At 41.7% G+C, this 21,773-nt stretch overlaps 2 protein-coding genes across 3 annotated transcripts in view; one reads left to right on the top strand and one right to left on the bottom strand.

Moving 5' to 3' along the window:
• The first annotated feature begins 7,447 nt into the window (after positions 1–7,447).
• On the top strand, positions 7,448–9,326 carry FABP2 (fatty acid binding protein 2). The gene is made up of 4 exons (XM_054283815.1): positions 7,448–7,514; positions 8,180–8,352; positions 8,942–9,049; positions 9,276–9,326. Exons 1-4 carry the CDS (start codon positions 7,448–7,450, stop codon positions 9,324–9,326), a joined length of 399 nt encoding a protein of 132 aa, XP_054139790.1.
• Positions 9,327–13,388: 4,062 nt separating this feature from the next.
• USP53 (ubiquitin specific peptidase 53) overlaps positions 13,389–21,773 on the bottom strand; it is a 29,371-nt gene continuing 20,986 nt past the window's right edge. For both annotated transcript variants that reach the window (XM_054283781.1, XM_054283782.1), the window contains exons 15-16: positions 18,336–18,447; positions 13,389–17,578 (exon numbers count right to left, since the gene is read on the bottom strand). In XM_054283781.1, the coding sequence (XP_054139756.1) occupies positions 16,576–17,578; positions 18,336–18,447 (1,115 nt within the window). In that variant the 3' untranslated portion in view covers positions 13,389–16,575. The remainder of the gene's footprint in view (positions 17,579–18,335; positions 18,448–21,773) is intronic.

The raw sequence follows: 21,773 nt of genomic DNA on the forward strand, positions 1-21,773 counted from the left end.
TGAAAAGAAGGGCATGATGTTACATTTTTTTTAAAGGTTCACTTAAAATGAACAGTTATACAGTATGTGCATATATTTAATTATATATCTGTACACATTTATCCCATAGAATCTTTCCCACCATAAATGTTGGAACACACATATAAATACAGTTCCTAGTAAATAAACATTTAAATATCATAACACACCTGTATCTGTATATATTTAAACAAAACCAAAGCCTTTAAACTACTGGTTTAAGTACCTTAAAAGCATAGAGTGCTGTATTTCATGAGATTCAAAGCCTTTACATAGTGTTTTATTCTGCCTGAAGGCAAAATCCAAGTGTGTCATGGCTTTGTGTGACTCAATTGCAGAAACTGCTCCCTCCTTTCATAATGTAGATAGGGGACAATATGGGAAAAAAATCCAAACCTAACCTGGCTCCAGCAGGTTTCCTTCAAGTTCACTGTCTGCAGAATTGAACCTTTTGAAAGGCAGCTGGTGGATTACAGCTATGCAGCTCTCATTTATTTCATCATGAGCTGTGTCTCTCATTATTTCAGTCTGATCTCAAAGACATGATACTGTCTAGCTGTAACAATCAGAGTGGCTTACACAAGAAACCAGCTGAAATGGAGTTTATTCCTTTGACGGTTCAGCCTGAAGTCCACTGAAACCATTGTCGCATTTGAGATTTCAATTTCTAGGCACAAGAATTTGTTCCACAAATTCTTATTACGTCTCTCAGTGAGGACAACTGAGTCAGTATCCTACTTGATCTCAGACACAAACATAATTTCTTTCAAACTCATTCCACAGCACAGTTTAATTCTTGAAGTACTCTTTATTTCTGGATTTGTTCTGAAAAAATTTACTTGTGTTAACACACACAAAATTACTGATTAACCCTACCTCTTCTAATTCCAAGTAACTGAATTTTCCAAGGAGTTAGCCACAAATGCAATATTAGCTGAGGGCCTAGGTTTTCTATTCTATCATGCAGTTAAAGAAAGTGTGGGGGGGAATAAAGTGATGCTGACTTTGGAGATGGTGTGAATTTTTAATTAAGAAGCAGTTTATACTTAAGAGCAGATTGTTTATCTCTTCACTGTGCACATATACAAGTGAGCTACTGATAAAAGGAAACAATTTCACTGATGATCAGCTGATTTCTCCTCGGAAGAGAGAACCAAAGCCTCTTTATATGCATCACCCTCTGACAATTTGCATGCATCTTTTGATTTCCAACCCCATACATTTTACCTGGTAGTGGTATGAACTGACAAATTCAGGGCACTTAACTAATTCATACATAAAGTTTGTCAAAATTAGCAGGTAATTGATTTTCCAGCTCATTATACAGAAAGATAATGAAGAATCAGGTCTAGGCCCTTAAAATTAGAGGAGTGATCCAGCTGCTGGCCCTTCCAGTCATGCATAAAAACATGGCAAAGACTTTTTATGGAAAATATTTTCCTTGCTTATAATAAATTCACATGTTTTTAAAGGTTTTTATAAAGACCTCATATTTCAAGCAAATTAGTATAGTAGTATTAATTCTGAGTCTTATCTCTGTGATGCTGCAGGTTTTTTCTTCATGTTAAATTACATGCAGTTTACATTCCACAAGGTTTCAGCTTTATTTCCCAGTTCCCTGCTGTACTTTTTCAGGGGCTTGCACTAATTTAAAACATAAGCTTGAACAGCAGAACGAGTTTGGGCAGAGTATGGTAAATAATGAGGGCTGAGTTTTTTTGGTTTGGACTTTGATAAGAAGAAGAAACACCACAGACTCTGTGCTGGTAATTAGTGACACCTGCTAAATGCAGCAAATTGTGACAGCAGGATATTTCATCTTGGTCATTGCGAGGTGAATGCTAAGTTTCTTCTCCACAGAAGGAAGGTTGTTTGCATACAGAAACTCAAATCTGAGTACCAGTGTTTGTAAATGTGTATTTATGTGACAATGCTCTGTAATTGCTGGTTCCCACTAACTCCCACAGCACGAGCTTGGCATGCTCAGATGCCCACCTGAAGTCAGTATTGTGATTCCCATTTACCTCAGGGGAGCTGGGTTGTGCTGTATAGAAAGTGAAAGAATGGGTCAAATCCATCTTTTCTTACCTGTAAAGAGGGACCAAACCCTTATCCTTGGTGACAGCTGCCTCACTTGCTCTTTGCTGGTTCAGCTATTGCCACCGATGCCCAAGGTACCTTACAGACGTAACTGAAGTTAGAATTTGAGTCCTCTTTGTGTTCACATGGCAGACACCTGCATGTGTCTCTTAAAGAATGTAGTTTGAAATGCACTGTAAATAGTTTTAACATACATTCCTATTATAGTTTAATAAAACCCTTAATCACAGTCACTAGTCACTGAGTTTGTCCCTTTGTATTCTTCTATCTTTTAAAAATACCTGAACAAATATATAGTTTCTGGGCACAGTATTTTTGTACTAGGTTAAGGGGTTTCTCTGTATATTATGTTTGCCTTTAAAAACTATTAAAGTCTTCTGAATGTCATGTGTTCTCTCTTGCTTCTGTCCATTGACTTAGAACAAAGCTAGTTACATTACTTAAAAGAATCATTAGCCCTACTTACCGTACAGCTAGAGAACATAAGGGTCAGCTAATTTTCTGTGGTCAGACTGCTGCTTATAACTTATTTCTTCATTCTTCTCTTTGTACTGTTTTCATGCTTTCTAAAATAAAAAGGATTATGTCAAATTTTACTGTTTGTTATATTACTGAGGTGTAATTTTTAATGCCTGATTCAAATCATTGCTTCTGTAAATTTGTATTTCATAGCAACTTTTCTAGGTCCTAGAAATCCTGAAGAGAAAATTATCCGTTAATATCAAGATACTTCTGAGTACTACTGAGATCAGCCAGCAGTAAAGTAGTTCTTGTTTCAAAACCACAAAAAATTCATTCAGTGCCACTGACCACTAGAGAGCACTGGAGCTGCACCTCCTGAGAGCTGTCAGAAACCCGTTCATTTCTGAGAGAAAGCAGAACCAGCAAATACAAGAGTTACACAGAGGTATCCCTGATCCTCTGCCCCCACAGATCAGTTCCTGGGGGATACCAATTGCAAGACTGATAGAAATAGTCAGCCCAGTGACTCCAACCAAACTGTGGAAAAAGTTTTTTTTCTACAACCAAAGCCTCATCTTGCACAAACTGCTGATCCTAGAAGTAATTCTGGACCAGTGGGCTTCCTGGCATTTTCTCTTCTTTGCCTATTAGGTCCTTCACAGCAACACTTCTGGCTCGACGTTTTTTAGCTCTAGGCAAAACCAAGAACTATGTACACCCCTGACAAACAGCAGGCTCATTCAAGAAGTTATGAAGGGCCAGATTTAGCTCAGCACAAAACACGAGCACTGTTTGCTCGAACCAACTGCAGCTTATGAGTGAAACTGCACAAGTGCCCGTGCAGATCTGCAAACATCAGGTCACCATTTGCTGCTGGGACTACAACATTTCCACCCCCTCACAGCCCAGTCTGCTGCTGCTCAGCCTTCCTGGCCTGCTGGAGGATTGAACTCCCTGCTGAGAAGTGGCAATGGTTGCAGCAGGAGCACTGGGATCCGTTCCTTACCCAGCCCTGGAGCGAGGGCATTTTTATTGAAGAGGTGAACAAACACCACACAAAGTCTTTCCTTTCTTGCACAGATGTAATGCCTCAGTAACAAATGGAAAAGACAAAAGCTCTTTCCTCCAGCCACGTTTTCAGCAGCAGGTGGTGACAGCTCTTGCATTCCACAATCCCATGAAACCTCACCCTTTAAGACTTGTAGGAAAAATCTCACATGAGTGAGTTTGTTCCCACAGGAAGCTTTAGGAACAGACCTATGGAATCTGACAGTCACTGTGCTTTAGAACAGCACCATTTCTTAGCACACACAGAACTTTAGAACCACTTCATTTGAAAAATACCCCAGGTCACTGGCATAATACGCCAGTTCATAATGGCTGAAAAATCCACAGTTTACACAGGTTTCTCTTGTGTACCACCATCAAATTCTGGGAGTAAAATCCATGGTTCAGTCATACCAAGGGTTTACATGTGATACATTTGCATAGAAGCATTCAGGACACTTTTATTGTAGTAGTTAATAAAGTCACTGGCAATTTATTTTATGATATATAGAGCTTCTTAATGAAAGGAAAGTTCATTTTACAGATAAGTAGAGGGCTTAACTTGGTCAAGGTCACATGGAAAGTCCATTTCTGAGCTGGAAAGAGCACCAGAAACTGGGTGTCAGTTCTGCTTTTACATAAGACACACGATGCCCAAACTAAGAAAGGAATTTTAATCTGAAACCATCTTTTCCTTTTGCAAATACAAATATTTAAATATCTTAGCCATACAGGGTGCTCCCTTGCTAGAGAGCAAGATATATAACATTGCACTTCAGAAGAACTCTGAAGCTCACTATTTTACAGATTAAATTAGATTCAATATATCCACAAAAAACTTTTGTGGGGTTGGGAGCTATATTATAACCAAGAGAAAAAGTTCATAGTAAATAAAAAAGTTATGTTGAAATGAGCTAAAAGTGCAGTTCAGATTTTGGAGAAACTGAAATGACTGATGCAGACTTTCAATACTGTACATTCTGAACTCACTGGACTATAACTTGACCCCACTCTATGATCACATTTCATATTCTATAAAAAAGAAATTGGGTAATACAGGAGTATTCAGATATAAATTTAAATACCCTTAGAAAAGCCAGACAAAAAGCCCCACAGGACAACTGGCATATCAGTCTCTGTGTGGCAAGTGTCAAATACTCAGAGATTCATTTCACCTTTTCTGGAAAAGCACACTCACTTTTATTAGCAGGTGTTCACTGTCGCCCTTTTTCACTGAAACAAGGCCAGATTCCATTATTCTATGCAATCCTAGGATTCATTTTAGCATACAGAAACTGACAAAGTAAATACCAGGGTTGTTACTCCTTTAATCCTGAATTTTGCTTCCAGATTTTTTCAGCCTGGATCTTATTAACTCCTGCACTTCAGTTCTCTCCAATTAAAAACTCTCAAAAATGCAGCACTTTATGGATCAGAGCCATTACACAGGAATTAGAAAGCAGTGGATACAGACAGTTAAGAGCAAGCTTTAAAACCCACAGCCCACTACTAACTAATCACACAAATGGATCTGTACTCACTGGAAATTTCTAGGCAATCCTCAAACGCTCAATTCTCGTGCTGAACAGATTTCAAATTAGCAGCACCCAGGAGATTCTCCTTGAACCAAAATAAAAGCAGAAATTCAGCCAACAGGCAGCTGGAGCAGGACAACATGTAGCTCAAGCAGGATCTAATCCTGCTGCAATGCAACACTCAACTGCAATATGTACTTTGAAATTATTTATCCAAGACATGGCATTAGTTAGGCTCCATCAAGCTCCTGGTTGCTTGGCCACCCACTGCTAGGCTTAAATTGGCTTTCCTGGCATAGAATTGACTATTTACCACATTGATAGAGAATTGAGCATTGTGGTTCAAATGCTTAGTGAAACTTCCCAGCAAGGGATCCATCTTTGCAAGACATAATAAAGACTCATTCAGCAGAAAACACTCATAAATCCTGCACAATCTGCATGGTTTTATCAGGGATCAGTCTCCTATTATAGAAATCAATATTTCCATGAGTGTATCATGTTTATGTTGGCACCAAGCCTTAACCAACCCAACAGTTCTACTGGTCTGGCTTATTTTAGTCAGAACAACTTGAAGACAAGCCACAAAACAATAAACAGGGGAGATGAACACAACCCACTGCAAAAGACTTTTTATCACCCTGATCTTTGGAACGGCACTGCCATCACACTGCACCTTGCTGCAATGATCACAGATTGGCACCATGAGGTTGGCATCCCCATATAAGTTAATCATTTCTTGCCATCCACCTCATCTAAAGATCAAACTTCAAAGTCAGTACGTTTGTCCATTTGCAGTGTTCTGAAGCTGGCATGTTGGAGAAAGCCACAAAGCCAAGAACACACCCTCAGCTTTTAAAACTGTCATGAGAACAGCAATACTAGACAACAAGATTTCCATGCACCATCAAAGAAAATGCTGGAGTTCTGAAAACCACACAAGGAAGAGGGAGACAGAAGAAGGAAAAAGGTTGTGGAACGTCCCAGCTAAGAAAATCTACAAAACCAATTTTAATTGTGATTTTAGAAGGAAAACCAGCTACTATAGGAGGACAAAAGAACACTAAATGACGTGTAGATTATATGATTCTAATACATGTGAAAAACCAAAGTCATATTTTGCCATATTGAGCAACTCACATTATTTTAGACCTTGATTTTCTACTAAAGACAGCAGAAGCTGCACTACAAGCACTGCCAGAAGGAACCTTTCTGCAAAGACTGTAAGGAGAGTTACCAGTTTTGTTATGTAACACCTTGGATGAACTGTAACTCAGCCCTGGGTGTTCAGGTGCATACACTGCACAGTTCAGGTAAGACAGCCAGTGATAACAACAAAGGTCAAGATACACACCAGTGCAATAAAAACAGATAATCTGACTCTCAGAATAAAGTCTGGCCATTTTCTGAGCTGGCAGATGGGTATGCATTATTGGCACAGCACAGGGCATCAGCTACAACATTTTTTGAGTTATTCAGGTGATCAAAAACTGCATGAAATTGTGGAGAAAACCTCGATGTGAAAACTACACACAGAGACCTAAATGATGTTGTGAAATGCACATTGTGATGTAGTTCCCTCATCACCCTTAGGAGCAAACAGCCTGAACACCTTCCATCTGGCTGTTTTCTTCACTGAATGTGTTATAATGAAGAAAATTTGCAGATGCTGCTAAGAATTTAAACAATATATATAAAAAAGTGATGACATGAATAGAGACTACCATCCCAATTTTCACAGCTCAGTGTTAGGACAGGCAGCAAGAGGAGAGTTTTCTGAAACAACCTGCAGACATTCAGTAAATCCTCCGCCCCATGCTTGTTGTGCTGAGCAGAGCAGGCCCCAAACAAATTATAATGGACAAAGCAGAGACTTCTGTTTGCTTTGTTGGGTAAATAATATCATCTCCAGTTGCCTGAAGACTGTCCCACAAGCTGGAAGGTGCACCTGAGATAAAAAATGTCAAGCAATGCTGTTAGTTTAATTATTACTTTCACTAGACACCTGATTTTTATCCCACATTTTAGACAGAATGAATGGATTAGCAATTCTTATTTGAGATGAGCAATTAAGATTCTGTCATGATCTGGGGGCAATAGGAGAGATTCAGCAAGCAGGAGTGGGAATTGGATTAAGTAACAGGAAAGCTCTCCTTGGAGAGGTCAGGTATCAGTTGAGCTTTACTCAGCCTCGTCATGCAGTAAATTGCCCTCGAGATAAGGCAGAGGATAAATTCCCTGAGCAGAGCCCGGGCCCTGCAGAGCAGCTCTCCTGCAGCACAGCCATGGCTTTCGATGGCACGTGGAAAGTGGACAGGAATGAGAACTATGAGAAGTTCATGGAGGCAATGGGTAAGGCTCAGCTCTCCAATCTTTCTGCAGGAAGAACATCACTCAGCTGAATACAAACCCAAACTGCCTGACAGCTACCTTTGGGCCATCCTGCCCTTTCACTCTTCCCTGCTCTGCCCCTGCATTTATTTTCAAAATATTCTGAGGTCGGGGGGAAGATGCTGAGAAATGTTCTGGTTTTAATTACACTGCATTAATCTTAAGCAATTCCAAATTTATTTCAGCAGAAAAAACAATCTCTAAGTCTAGATTTGAAGGAAAAGGCTCAGACAACTTGAATGGATAAACTTTAAATCTAATTCTATAGCTGGACTACTATTTTAAAAACATCAAACCAATTTAAACACTCAACAGGGAGGAAATCATCATTCTACAATTTCAGAGAAACACTTGATTCAAGTAATTCTAACATCCTAATATTTACTTGAAGTTTGTACAAAATGTGCATTATATGGACATAAACCTAACTACTCCAGTTAAGACAGTGATTTGTATTATATGTGTACTAGTGAACACGGCCTCGATGAAAACTGAAGGACAAATATTTGAGTCAGAACCCTGGAATAAACTCACTTGGCCACATCAAATTGATTTTAAAAAGACAAATATGATGCTCCAGAGGTTTGGGGGGTTTTTTTCTGATTTATGTTAACTGATTTTTTTAGGTATTGGCATGATGAAAAGAAAGCTGGGAGCCCATGACAATCTGAAGATCACCATCCAGCAAAACGGGGACAAATTTAACGTCAAAGAAGTCAGCAACTTCCGAAGCATCGAGATTGAATTCACTCTGGGAGCCAGCTTTGACTACAGCCTGGCGGACGGGACCGAGCTCACTGTAAGGGCCCTCCTGCACAGCTCAGTGTTCACTGGGTGACAGGGACTCTGTAACTGCACTTTCCAAATGAATCGTGTGTCTTGTGAGCTTTTGTCATTTCAATTCTCCTTCGGAATTGCATGACGTTTTCCTGAACCTGACTGTTCAGGAATGCTTGCAGCTCATACAGCAAAGCATAAGGGAGTCTTCACTGTTAAAGGTTCAAGACTGTACCGTGGATCTCAGGGTTCCAGAGAGCCCAAAAAGCAGAGCAAATAGCAATTTTCATAAGGTGAAATCCAGGTGATTTGCAATTTTACTTCTTCTAATACTCAAGTTCACCACTTAGAGTGGGTATTTGTAAGAAATTACAAATCTCTGTTGATATAATTATTTAAAATTAAGTGTATTGACCAGTAAAAAACACCTAGGTTGGCCATTATGTATTTAAATAAGCCAAGGGTTTCACTAAAATTTCATTTTTACAGCCTTGCTAAAAAGCATTGTTACACTGTTTTAATCTTTTTTTCACTTTTAAGCATTCTACAGCCTTTAAACCAAATCAGTGTCCTAACTGTTGCAAAACATTTGGGCTTTTTTCCCATCATAGGGTGCTTGGACCCTGGAAGGAAATAAACTTGTGGCCACATTTACCAGAAAAGACAATGGAAAAGTGCTTAAAGCAACCAGAGAAATTGTGGGTGATGAACTCGTTCAGGTGAGTTAAGAAGTCATTTACACACAAGTTTGCAATAGAATCAACAGGAAAAGTTTTAAAAGCTTTTCTAAAAGTAGAAAATATTTTCTTCAAGCCAAATAACTTCATTTATCTATAGTTAAAATTCTCAGCTGCCTATAAAGAATTTCAAACTCTCTGAACCATAACTGGGAAATGAAACTTTGCAATTCCAGCCACTGATTTTTCCTTCCTAATTTTTTAACAGACCTACCTATACGAAGGAGTTGAGTCCAAGAGATTCTTCAAAAGGGGCTGAGCGCTTCACACAGAACTGCACCACAATGAAGGAACAATAAAAGACCATTTTCTACACATCCTCTGCGTGGTTTCCTTTCCCTTTCCATCCCCTCACACCACCTCCCTAGCAGCAGTTACCTATGCTGAAAACATGGGCTAGTTCTTCATGTTCCCGTTTTGCCTCGAATGAACAAACTCCCATTACCAAACGCTTTTTAAAATGTCTTCTGTACCAAGTCCTGCTGAAGCGCCACAAAGGCTGCAGAAACTATTTTGCATAAGCAGAACTGCAGTATTTCTTGCACAAGCTCTCAAATGGAAACTTAGTTTCCTTGCAAAGGCATTTATACTGAGAAACAGTTTCTCTGTGCATTTAATATTGCGCAAAATTATGGGAAAACCAAAAATAAATGAGATAGTACAGATGGGGACGAGGCTTAAAAGGGAAGTACTGTCATTGTTTTGCCCCAAATGTCTAACATACGTCATCTACTACACATGCTTAATCAATACTTGCTATATAGAGACAAATCCATCCTTATTTCTATTGACAGAACTTATAAAGTAAAGCTGCTACCTTTAAGTGTTTGTTTAAGAAAAGTAAGCTCTGTTCAGAAGCACCTGCTTGCAATCTCTTAATAAAATCTCTTAATATCTCCTAATATTGAGGCTAAAAGGGGGTAATAGCTACCAAGAGAAAGGTTTTGTTTCACACACTCCTGGGTTTCTGATAATTCTTCTGGACACAAAAACGATAGCCCTGATTTCAATATGGAGTGCACTGGAAGGACTGAGGGTGGCACATCCCAGGTGTGAGTGTGGCATCACGTTGTGCCACTTCGGTTTTTTTTTATTTACTCCTGCAGCTGGGTGTTGTGCACATAAAGCACAACAGAATACACTACCTACATGAACTTTTCCACGTTCGTCCCGTGCACAAGCTCCGACTAACCTTAAGGAGTGTATCTTAAAACAATTTTAATTTTCCTAAACTTCTTCACAACAGGATTCCCAAAAGGTCTTCTAGTTTTTCTCAGAGCATCATCTGCTCTCCATGAAACCGCATCGGGAGGAGTTGGTCAATTTTTATTTCCACACAAGCCCCGGCACAGGTGACAGGACTGACCGCCTGCTCTTCCCCAGTGTCCGCATCTCACCTGGCAGGGAGCGGCAGCCAGCAGCGCCCGGGAAGGAATGTCAGCCACCAGCACTGCGGAATCCACATCAAGCACCGCTTATCCCAAAAACAGACGGACAAGCAGAAATACCCTCCGCGTCCAGCGCCTTTACCTCAAGAGCCCACCCTACAAGGCAGCGCCCGGGGCGGGAGGGGCGGGGCTATGCCTGAGGCGGGGACTGCGGGGCTTTGGCCGGGCCGGGAACGGGGAGTCGGTGCGTGAGGGGGCAATGGTGGAGCTGTGCCTGAGGCCGGGATTGCGGAGCTTTCCTGAGGCGGGAATAGTGGGGGCTTTGGCCGAGGCGGGAGTGGCGGGCCGGTGCCTAAAGCGGGGATTGCAGGGCTTTGGCTGAGGCGGAGCGGTGTCTGAGGCGGGGATTGCGGGGCGTTCCTGAGGCGGGAATGGGGGGGGCTTTGGCTGGGAGGAGCGGGCCGGTGGAGCGGGCCGGTGCCTGAGGCGGGGATGGCGAGCTTTCCTGAGGCGGGAATGCCGGGGCTCTGCCTGAGGCGGGGATTGCGGGGTTTTCCTGAGGCGGGAATGCCGGGGCTCTGCCTGAGGCGGGGACTGCGGGGTTTTCCTGAGGCGGGAATGCCGGGGCTCTGCCTGAGGCGGGGATTGCGGGGTTTTCCTGAGGCGGGAATGCCGGGGCTCTGCCTGCGGCGGGGATAGCGAGCTTTCCTGACGCGGGAATGGTGAAGCCTTGCCTGAGGCGGGAGGGCCGGGGCGGTGCCTGAAGCGGGAATGGCGGGGCTGTGCCTGAGGCGGGGGGGCGGGGCTTGCCTGAGGCGGGAGGGGCGGGGCCGCCGCGCGTGACCCCGGGGGCGTGGCCGTGGTACGTGCGCTCCGTTCCCATTGGCCCCGCACCCGGAAGAGCCGCTGGCGCCTGCGCGGTGGGGCCGCCGCCCTGCATCCCCCTTCCACCGAGGAGATGGAGGCGGCGGCGCGGCGGCGGCCGCGGGAGCCGGAACGGCAGGAGCGGGAGCGGGACGATGGTGGGCGGGTGATGTCCCCATCCCTATCGGGACAGTCCTACTGGCTGGATCTGTGGCTCTTCATCCTCTTCGACCTGGCGCTTTTCCTGCTTATCTACCTGCTGCCCTGAGGGCGCGGCCCAGGTGAGGAGCGGCGTTCGGGGGCGGTCGGTCCGGCGGTCGGTCCGTCGGTCGGTCAGCTCCGACGGGCTGTGCCCCCTGGAGGAAAGGGTCTGCTTCAGGAGCGGGCCCCTGGGAGCAGCCTCGGCATTCCCACAGCCCCGCCTTGAAGGAGCACAAATTCCTCTCAGGAAACTGGAAACGATTCCAAACCACCGCCAGCTTTGTTTATTTGTTTGCGAGATTTATTGTCCACCGTTTGTTCAGGAGGTGTAATTGATGCTCCTTACATGTCAGTGTGCTCTGAAAGGCTGTGCAGCGCTGCGAGCATCACCAGACCTTTTCTGTTCCCTGTAGGGCCATCGCCACCGAGGGAATTCTCACCTATTTCGCACCTTACGAACACCGGCGGTGGAGAGGAGGACAATTTGTGCGGGATAACCAACAGGGAACGCGGCTCCACTTGAGTGTGGGTGGAGGAGGCACATTTCTGTACTGTGCTATACCGTGATGGAGCTCTGTGTGTCACAAGTGTCACTGTTGGGTTTGGCCTGTGTCCTGCTCGTGTGTCCTGAGCCGTGCCTTGGAGATCCCGCACGACAGACTGACTGTGCTTTGTGATTAGTGCCTAAAGGTTTGTTGGGCAGACATGGAAGTGTGCACTGTGGGAATAAAATCCACTGCAGAGTGGCTGAGAATAAAACCCAGCTCTTCTGTACACTGAAGTTGTAGCTCAGATCTGTGCCCTCAACAGATGAAGCTTGGCCAGCTGTTCTGCTTCCAAAAAGTTAATCCTGATGGGTTGATGCTGGTTGGTTTTCTATAATACATCTCTCTGTTTTTTCTTTCTTTACTTTCAGCAGTTACTGGGCCCTCTGAGGCTCAGTATTTATAGATATAAATATACACATATATAAACATTTCAGTGTTTAACCCAGCAGCAGTGTCTTGTCCTCACTTTCTGATTAAGATAAATCAGGTTCTGCTTTCCTTGCTAGAAACTGTGAAGGAGGAGCTTACAAAAGCAGCCTTGAGTCACTGGCAGATGACACATAAAGATCCCTCCTCCTCCCCGCCCATGGATGGTATAATAGACAGTAGCAGGTAATTAAAAGGTTTCAGCATCAATTTCCTCTGTCTCACTAGAGGGAGACTTTCAAGTTTGTGTTAAAGGAAGGAGTCTTTTGCAGTCTTCAGAGAAAGAAACAGAAGCTGAGCACATGGAGTGAACTTTTTGCCAGGGCAGATTTGGGGGAAGCGTTTTCAAGCTATGGGTGAAGGGGATTCAGTTTTCTTTAGCATTTTTCCCTTGGGAATACTAATTTCTAATTCTGAGAAGTACAATCCATGCCTGGTGGTTGTTTTTTTTCCAGGAGCACATAAAACAAAATAACTGGGTTGCAGATACTTGCAATGCTGAGTGGTTCAGTGTCTTCTCACACAATAAATGAAAATGGCCCAGAATGAGGTTAAATAGGATTTGGGATGCAAAAATAGACAGATGTTCTTTCTTTCATTTTTATTCAATTGTGAAGACAGTTTTGCTGCTGGCAGTGGTTTGTTCCATATGTCAGCCCTGTGCTGTAAGAACAGAGATGCTGTGCCCTGCTGGCATTTCTCATCATGGCTGCAGCTACCTGTGAGCTCAGGGTGGTTTCAGAGATCTTGGAGCCCTGAGCTGTGACTGCATTCTCACAAACACCAGAAAGGGAGTTGCAGTTTTTCCTATCAGGCATTAAAAAGACAAGCTCACTACATTCACTGCCCTTTTTTTCCCCCCTTCTGGCATGATATCACAAGTGAGATCCCCAGGGAACAACCTATTGGGAGAAGAATGTAATGTTACTGCATTTCTTTTTTCATAAGGGAGGCAGGTGAGGTTTAAAGGCTATTAAAGCTTAGGAAGTTGAATTTCAAGCTATTTTCCACTAATTTAGTTGTCTCCTTCAGCCAGATCTAACATGAAAGGTTTTGCTCATCTCAGAAAACATAAGAGCTAACGAAGTGCAGGCTGGTGCTGCACTGGGCTCCAGCTGTTCCATAGGCACATGGAGCTCCTAAGCACAGAGATCCAGGTGAATTTTGCTTATCCCTAGTAAAGACAGTAAGGTATCCCATGAATCTGTCAATCACTTGTCACCAAATCTGTGGGATTACGGTATAAAAATGGCTTGATGCATTTCATAGCTGTTTAAAAAGTTTAATCTATTTAACAGCTTTATGTACAAATACTTCAGAAGATGAATTTTCCTGTTCAGAAAAGGTGACCAGACCACCATCTCCACAAAGACTTTGAACCATCAGTTAGCAGCATTATCTGTCATGTTCAAAATCTAGTTCTGGACAGCCAACTTTTGTTGGTTTTTTTAAACAAGAAACACAAAAAGAACAGACAATAAAGATTTTAAATTTTTATCTTGATATTTTGAACAAGTAGAACTTTACAAGTAAATATTCCTAAAGACTGAAAAATATATTAATTACAAGACTCATTAATTTCTTTACTGTTACAAAAATTGTCTAGGCTCTTATACAAATCTATAGCTGGGAAGGGACATTTATAAAAAAATAAATAGGCACCCTAGGTAAGTTAAAACGAGTTATCACATATTAGTTAGCAAATATTACATACATACATACATACATGGAGTGCAGAGGCAAATATAAAAATGAAGGTGCCTTGATTAGCTGTCTGTTTAATCATGAAATACCTGGTAAACATGGGTCACAGAGGAAGCTGTCTGGTGAGATTGCTCCAAGCTCAGCAAGGAAACTGAAGTACACCTAAGTTACTGCAGCTACTTTAGAGAGGAGTTTACCAGTTGTGCTTACTGGGAGCAGAGTTCATTGGTATCAGTAAGAGGCATTCATATTGCTCGTGGTACAGAAGTATCAACATTGCTATGCATGTTTAAAAACAAGTGTTCTAACGTCATTCACAGTTGTTGCTGTGCTATCCATACATAAAAATACTGTCATTTCAAATACAAGATTTTTTTTTTTTTGCAAAACATAATTTTACACATTATACATTATTTACAAATTCCAATAATCTTGGTTTTTACACAGGTATTAGAGGACAGTTGTACTTAACTGGCTGTGTATATTATGTAACATGGCTAGGTGAACTAGAAAAGTTTAATTTACAGGTTCTGAAATCTCTCTTAAAAATATTACAAGAGGAATCACCCAAGTTCTTACATTTTTAGTGTTCTTCTGTATTCAATTTATTTTCCTACAAAAGGATCATTGTTTAAGTTGCTGTTTACTAGCAGCCATACAGAAACATGCATAGTATTTTCACTATAAATTATAGAATTCATTTTTTCCCCAAGTGCTACAACAAATTTTGATCAAGAAGGTAGAAAGGTTAATCTGAGATACCTGGTTTGTTGCATATATATCATGTTCCAGTTCTACTGTAAGGTACATGTTACTTAAAAGAAAAAAAAAACTGACCTTGCCACAGAATAACCAAAACTACTGTTTAAATGTTTACCTTGGATAATTGTGCTAAACAATTGCCATGATTTGGTTGAACCACTAAAACACATGTACATAAGGTTATGAACATGAAAAAAAAAAGCTTTTCTGATTTCTTATTATTTTCATAATAAAAGGCATTGATGTTTAGGTGTAATCAGCAGCACCCCAAGTTAACACTCCAATGTGAATAATGGAAAAATTTTACCTTTTTAGGTTGTGCCAGGCTTTGCTATGCTGCCTCAGCACTCACTAGATGGTTCTATGCACTGATTTACCTAAACAGATAAAAGCCAAATAAATTTTCCTCCTTGTTACAGAGATAAGTCAGGTTAACAAAAGACAAGGTAAATTCCAGAGCTGCCAAAACTGGAGAAGAGTGATAGAGCAGAGAAAGAGGAACCTGTTCTTTCCATGCTCCCTTAGCCACCAGTCTGGCTGCACATTCAGCCTGACCTGCTAATGCAGACCATATCCTTGTGTAGGACTGATCCAAATGGGAAAACATGTTGGTAAACAAAAAGAAAAATGAAAAAAAAAAAAAAGTCAAAATGTGTGATCCCCATGAACCTGGAAAATAAAGGGAAGTTTAATAAATAGCAGCATTGACTTGGCATGCAATTGTAGAATAAGTCAGAACTGAACGTAAGTAGGAATTACTTCTAAAATGTTACAAAATGAATCTGTCATAGTTGCATAACTCTATTTAAAATTAGCATCCTATTCTGTTATACTGGTTTGTAACTTAGGAAGTTAAATTTAATAAGTTAAAGTATACAGCTTAAAGGAAAAAATCTGATAAACGTGTTTAAAAATGTACACTAACAGAGCAGAGGTATTAATAGGAAAGCATTACTGCAGTTTACTTCAATTCCCTTTGCAAGTCTAATTTAACACTTGCAAACCAAAATGGTTTTTAAAGAAGTATTGTTATTAAGGCTTTTCAAATAAAAAAGAAATCCTCTGGGTAAACTTGCATTAAAGACACTTGAAGGTTTGTGAAAGCACAGACTCCGAGAGACATCGCTTGAAAAAGCCATGTCACCTCCTGCTACCTCTGAGGATAAATACTGCTCTGTCATGACTTCATGTACTGCATTAGTTCTGGTAGCATGCTTCTCCCTTTTGTTAGTCTAAGAACAGTGACCACAGCTTGAAGGAACACTTCATACACTGCAGCTAACCACATCTTCTTACAGAGTTAGTGACATCCAGCTGATCCCACTGCTGCGAGGTGTGCACGCCCAAGGGACCACATGGATACAAACTGAAGAAGACAAGCTGAGTAACAGAGGTAAGCATTAAGGCAACTAGAGTAACACATCCAAGAACCACAAGTTTAGCACCTCTTCTCTTCGCCTCTATTTGCATATTTGTTTGGACAGTCACAACTCCTAAGCAAGTACAGCCAGCTGGGTACCTGGTTATCACACACACACACAGATTTGAGGTTGTGCCCCTTTACAGACATCATCAAACGCTGAAGTCACATCAAGGTGTGGGCTTCTTGAAGAACCTATCGACTGCAGTGTATTCCTTCTGCATTTGCCTTGTACCTCTGTTCAGGGGTGGGATGCCTGGGCTCCAGAGTGGCGGGGTATGTGGCATTCAGATCTACTGCAGCTGCTGGAGAATGTTTCTCCTTGTGGAAGCTCCCACTCTCTGTGAAATACAGCTTGGGTCTCTGGTGGTACTTGAGCCTGTAGGTGTCAGTCATGCAGCTGTCTACTGAGAAGTAAGTGGTGAGGGACACGTTGTCGTTCCCGTCCGCATAGGCAGGGCTGGGGCCCGTGTGGCGAGATCCTTTCTTCAGCATGTTCTCAGACACGGTCCAGAACTCATTAACCGATAAGCGAGGTGGAGAATCCGGTTTATGAACAAACACTTCGTTCCCTGGAAAGGGCTCCTTGAGCCTTTGTTCGGCTGGGACCGCGCTTGCTTCTGCTGCAGACTTTGAAGGTGCACCTGTTTGCCTCGAGGGACTGTTCCGCAACGCTTCCGTCGATTTCGCATCTGCTGGCGAGTTATTCTCTGATCCTGCCAAAGCGCTCAGAGCGTATTTCTTTGGGGGTAAGGGGGGAGGAACGTTCTGGTACACGGCTTCAGGCACCCAGAGGGGATCTGCCCTGCGGAGCAGGTGCCCCACGTGCTCACCGGGAGGGACGGGCGCCACCGCCGGCCTTTCCTGCGGGCCCTGAGGCGCACAGGGCACCGGCCCCGCCTTGGGGCCCAGAGCGGGATGGGACAGACTCCTTGGGTGGTGGGACTGCGGCTGGGCAAGGGGAGGAAAGTCGCTGTGGAGGGGCTTCCTGGCACAGGCATTGTCTGGGAAGGGGTGGGGCACGCTGTCTGCACAGAACACCGGCACGTGCAGCTTCTCAAACCTCTCTGCCTGGAGCCACTCGCAAGGGCCCGGTGCGCTCGCCTTGTTCCTGCTGTCTGACTTCACAATCTCTTTGACAGCTGGCTGCAGAGCTGGCGATGGGAAAAATTTCCTGTTGGTCTCAGGCATTTCAACTCTAAAATACAAAACCACACAGGATGTGAGTATCCATAAAAACATATGAAAAGGCTCAGGTAACAGGGATTTTTTCAAATACGCTCTTGGTGAAACTGCTGAAATATTCAAACCAACAAGAGAGTTAGGATCTGTTCAATAGGATACAGCCCTTGGAGTTGGATTAAATTACTCCAAAGTTCCTTTCATTTGAAATGTAAATGTGCCCCAAGAAGGTAAGATAAATTCCTTCAACATTCAGGACTCCACTCTCTTCTAAACATCCTTGTGACTCTGATACATCCTTTTTCAAATACTGGATGCTACTTTAAGTTGATACATTTGTATTTACTTTCTTCATTTTTAGGAGATATTGAGCACTTAGAGTTCATATTAGTACAACAAGATACAGCAGTAGCTTCTAAACACAAATAAACTCTTTTCCCCCTTCCAGACGAATCTTTCAAAGCTTTATGGGGTGACTGCACTAATCACAAATTGGTTAATTACTGCATGTAGCATAAAATTCCAAACAGGAAAATGTTAAATCCCTCTGTTTCTGGTAAGATGGTTTCAAACCATCTAAGCCAATTGGTGACATTGTCAGCATCAAAATTAAAGACAGAGTTTAGACCCATCAATTATGCAAAATTCAAAAGGAATTGCCTGTCAAAAATATTGAGTGCTTTAACTTGTCAATGCTTAATATTGATCACTGTAACATAACAGAAATCAGTATTTCTTAAACTGTTACAGAGGAATATGCCAGTACTGCTTACCTCTTTACTGGAGGACTGGGCACCTGCAAATGTAATTCTGTTGGGAAACCAACATGAGGATGAGGTCTGTAGTTAACTTCAGAATTGATCTGGTCTTTCCTCAAATCTGGGGCTAGAAAAAAAAATATTTCAAAGTTAACAGATGTAAAATCCAATTCCTTCTTTGTAATTCCTCAGAGATTACAGAAACAAAGAAAATACAACAGGACAATCTCTTTCAAGATTTGAGATTAATCAAAATAACCATTTTGAAAATAATCTGCACAGCAGGTCAGATCTTAGAATCTGGAGGAAATTTTCTGCATTTTCTTGTTACCAGGAAATAGGTAATCATCACAGTTTTGAAGTCCTGTAGACATATTTTCAAGATCACCTTAATATTTAATCTGGGTAAAAGTACATTTTCAAAGGAAGCTTTTCTTAAAAGGGTGTTTATTCAAACATCCAAAGTCATTTAAATGACAAAATAAAACTATGACTTCTAAAAATTCATTATGTGTTACAATAATTAAACAGAATGAATACTGCAGAGATTGGGGGTGGTTCAGGTTGTTCTGTTTGTGGGTTTTAGCAGCTCAAACCCTAGAGCAGGCTGTAAGGCTCACAGAGACACTGGGCAGACAAAGAGCACGGTCACCCATGTGCCCCAAACACACAGCACTGAGTGCCTGGGCCAGCACTACTGCACTCCCACTCCTCAAGCTCCTTTTATTCCCAGGCAAAGAGTCATTCCCTGAAAATACACAAGTTCTGAGCAAGGCAGCTCCTAGTGAGCAGGAAATAAAGGAAGCATTGAAGTGTTCGTGTCAACATTACACAGCATAAACCACTCACTTGGCAAGTGACAAGCAGCAGTCTATTTGTTTAGAGACAGACACTCCAAATCTTCCTAATGCCATGATTAGCCCATTAATATCAGTCACCTGCTCTGAAATCACTCAAAGGAATGGCTTCTTATTTTTATCATTATTATTATTATTATTATTATTATTATTATTATTAATACAATGGCTTATTTTGGCTGTGTACAGACTACATTCATAACTGCTACACCTATTTCACTTGTTATTTCCTTAAGTTTTAAATATTTAAAGTCTTGGAAGTCTTTAGACTCGTGAACATGTGAGCCAAAACCCCAACAACAGAGCAGAACTGAAGTGAAAACTGTGGGTGTTGCTGTTGGGTGACGCTTGTTTTGAGGGTCAATATCTGCCCTATGTTTAGGTGATGTGAGACTTTTAAAGACATGAAATCTTTCACCAAGAACACAGGTAGCAGAGGCTAAAGCAGCACACAGCTCAAGAGACAAAGCCACCATACAGCTTTCCTCAAGTCTTGAGATGAAAAAATTAAAAAAAGTCATAACAAACAATACCACAACCTTAGTAATAACATTTATGGGAAAATATTCTTACTAATGAGCTCACACGAGGCACAAGTAATGAGCCTGAGAGTTCAAAACAGCTTGTGTGCCCCGGAGCTGCCTAGCAGAGAGATGACCAGCACTGAGGCAGTACTTCACACAGAAATGTTTCATTTGTTTGTAACTAAGTAGCTTTGTAGCTACTTAGTTTACTTACCATGAAAGAGAAACAAATAAAGGCTTTACTAGGGTATCTTCAAATGATAAAATAAAGACACCTATGAAAGGTTTTGCAACTGAATGTTGCTCTAAAAGTCAAGTTTCTAGAATAAAAGGATTTCTTTTTACTTTTTTAAAAAGAAGATTGCTCACTGTATTTCAGAGGTAATACTGCATTTTGGACAAGTTATAACATATTTCCTTCCTTGACTGCGAGACTGTTATTCCACATTTCCAAAACTTCCAATAAGTTTGCCTGTTATTTCAACTGAATACGGAGCTGCCTGGCAGAGAGATGACCAGCACCGAGGCAGTGTTGCACACAGAAATTCACACAGCAATGTTTCGTTCTGCCGCGGGCCGGGGTGATTTCCCTGCAGCGCCGATTCCCGCAGGAGCCGGGAGGGGGCAGCAGAGGCACACCCAGCGCTCCGTGCCCGCGGAATTCCAGCCCAATTAAAAATAGATGTGTTATTTTCCTTCTGCTGACAGGACAGCCATGCACGGCGAAAACCAGCCGCCGGCTCGATTAGGAATTTTGGCTCTATGTTCTCTGCAAACCTAAATATGGGACGCACAAGCCCTGCTCGGCTGCAGCTCGGCATCCTTATCAATGGGTCATTAAGAGCTGAGCAATAAACGAAAGGTAATTGTGTCCTGATATATAAACCAGTCTGCTTTTAAGATTTACAGACATCTATTTTCACAGCTGGGTAGTCAATCCAGATTTTCAAGAGATGAACATCCATTCTACAGGTAGCACTAGGCCCACAGACAGGACCAGCAAGGTCTTGTCTAATATATCTCCATTTACACAGACAGAACATGTGCAAAAATCTACCAAGTCCAGCTTCTGTGGGGAAAAACATCCCAAATGAAAATAAACACAAAACCCCAATGGAAACCTCCAACAAAAACTCAACTCCACATTAAATTCAGCTTCCTCTTTATGGGTTTTAACTGCATGCTTCCTGGAATTTTTTTTAAGATTTCCTAAGTTGTCAATAAAAAACCCAGCAACAAAGCAGAATACTTATTGTAACAAATATTTGTGGGCAAATTCCTCTCTCTTAGCCCAGATATTGTCTGTATTCAGTTGAAATAACAGGCAAACTTATTGGAAGTTTTGGAAATGTGGAATAAGAGCCTCGCAGTCAAGGAAGAAAATATAACTTGTCCAAAATGCAGTATTATCTCTGAAATACAGTGAGCAATCTTCTTTTTAAAAAAGTAAAAAGAAATCCTTTTATTCTAGAAACTTGACTTTTGGAGCAACGTTCAGTTGCAAAACCTTTCATAGGTATCTTTATTTTATCATTTGAAGATACCCTAGTAAAGCCTTTATTTGTTTCTCTTTCATGGTAAGTAAACTAAGTAGCTACAAAGCTTTAATTCTCTACTCATGTCTTAAAATGTGACATTAATGTACATTGACTGCACGTAAGGGTAAGAACTGGATTTCCTTAAGAGCAGTTGCATGTTTTAAATTATTACTATAAATGTTCAGTTTTCCTAAGCATATGAGCTGTCTTCCTGAGTTGTGGTTGGTTTGTGGGGTTTTCTGATGTGACACATAAGCAAAGGCAATTTGGCTTCTTCTTACACACTAACCAGATCTTCAGAATGATTCTAGATTTCAGTTTGAGTTGGCACATGCTGTTGAACTGAACAATGGGAAAACCATTAAAAAACAATGGGAAAACCATCAAAGTTAATAATCTTCCTTTAACTTGCAAAACATGAGGTTGGATATCTTGCCCTCACACTGCTCATGTCTCAGGTTTTTCATACTCAAAAAATTTTGCCTCCTCAGCTCACTGATTCCAAACTTTATAAACACAAAGCGATTAACATAA

The sequence above is a fragment of the Melozone crissalis genome, unplaced genomic scaffold (genome assembly GCF_028551555.1).
Source record: "Melozone crissalis strain CALT ecotype California unplaced genomic scaffold, PUWL_Pcris_2 ptg000039l_1, whole genome shotgun sequence".
In the NCBI taxonomy this organism is placed as follows: domain Eukaryota; kingdom Metazoa; phylum Chordata; class Aves; order Passeriformes; family Passerellidae; genus Melozone; species Melozone crissalis.

Excerpts from the sequence above, each read along its gene's own strand:
- FABP2 (XM_054283815.1), top strand. The coding sequence starts at position 7,448 with ATGGCTTTCGATGGCACGTGGAAAGTGGACAGGAATGAGAACTATGAG. Across the intron at positions 7,515-8,179 it reads GAAGTTCATGGAGGCAATGG|GTATTGGCATGATGAAAAGA; the intron begins GTAAGGCTCAGC and ends TGATTTTTTTAG. Across the intron at positions 8,353-8,941 it reads CGGACGGGACCGAGCTCACT|GGTGCTTGGACCCTGGAAGG; the intron begins GTAAGGGCCCTC and ends TTCCCATCATAG.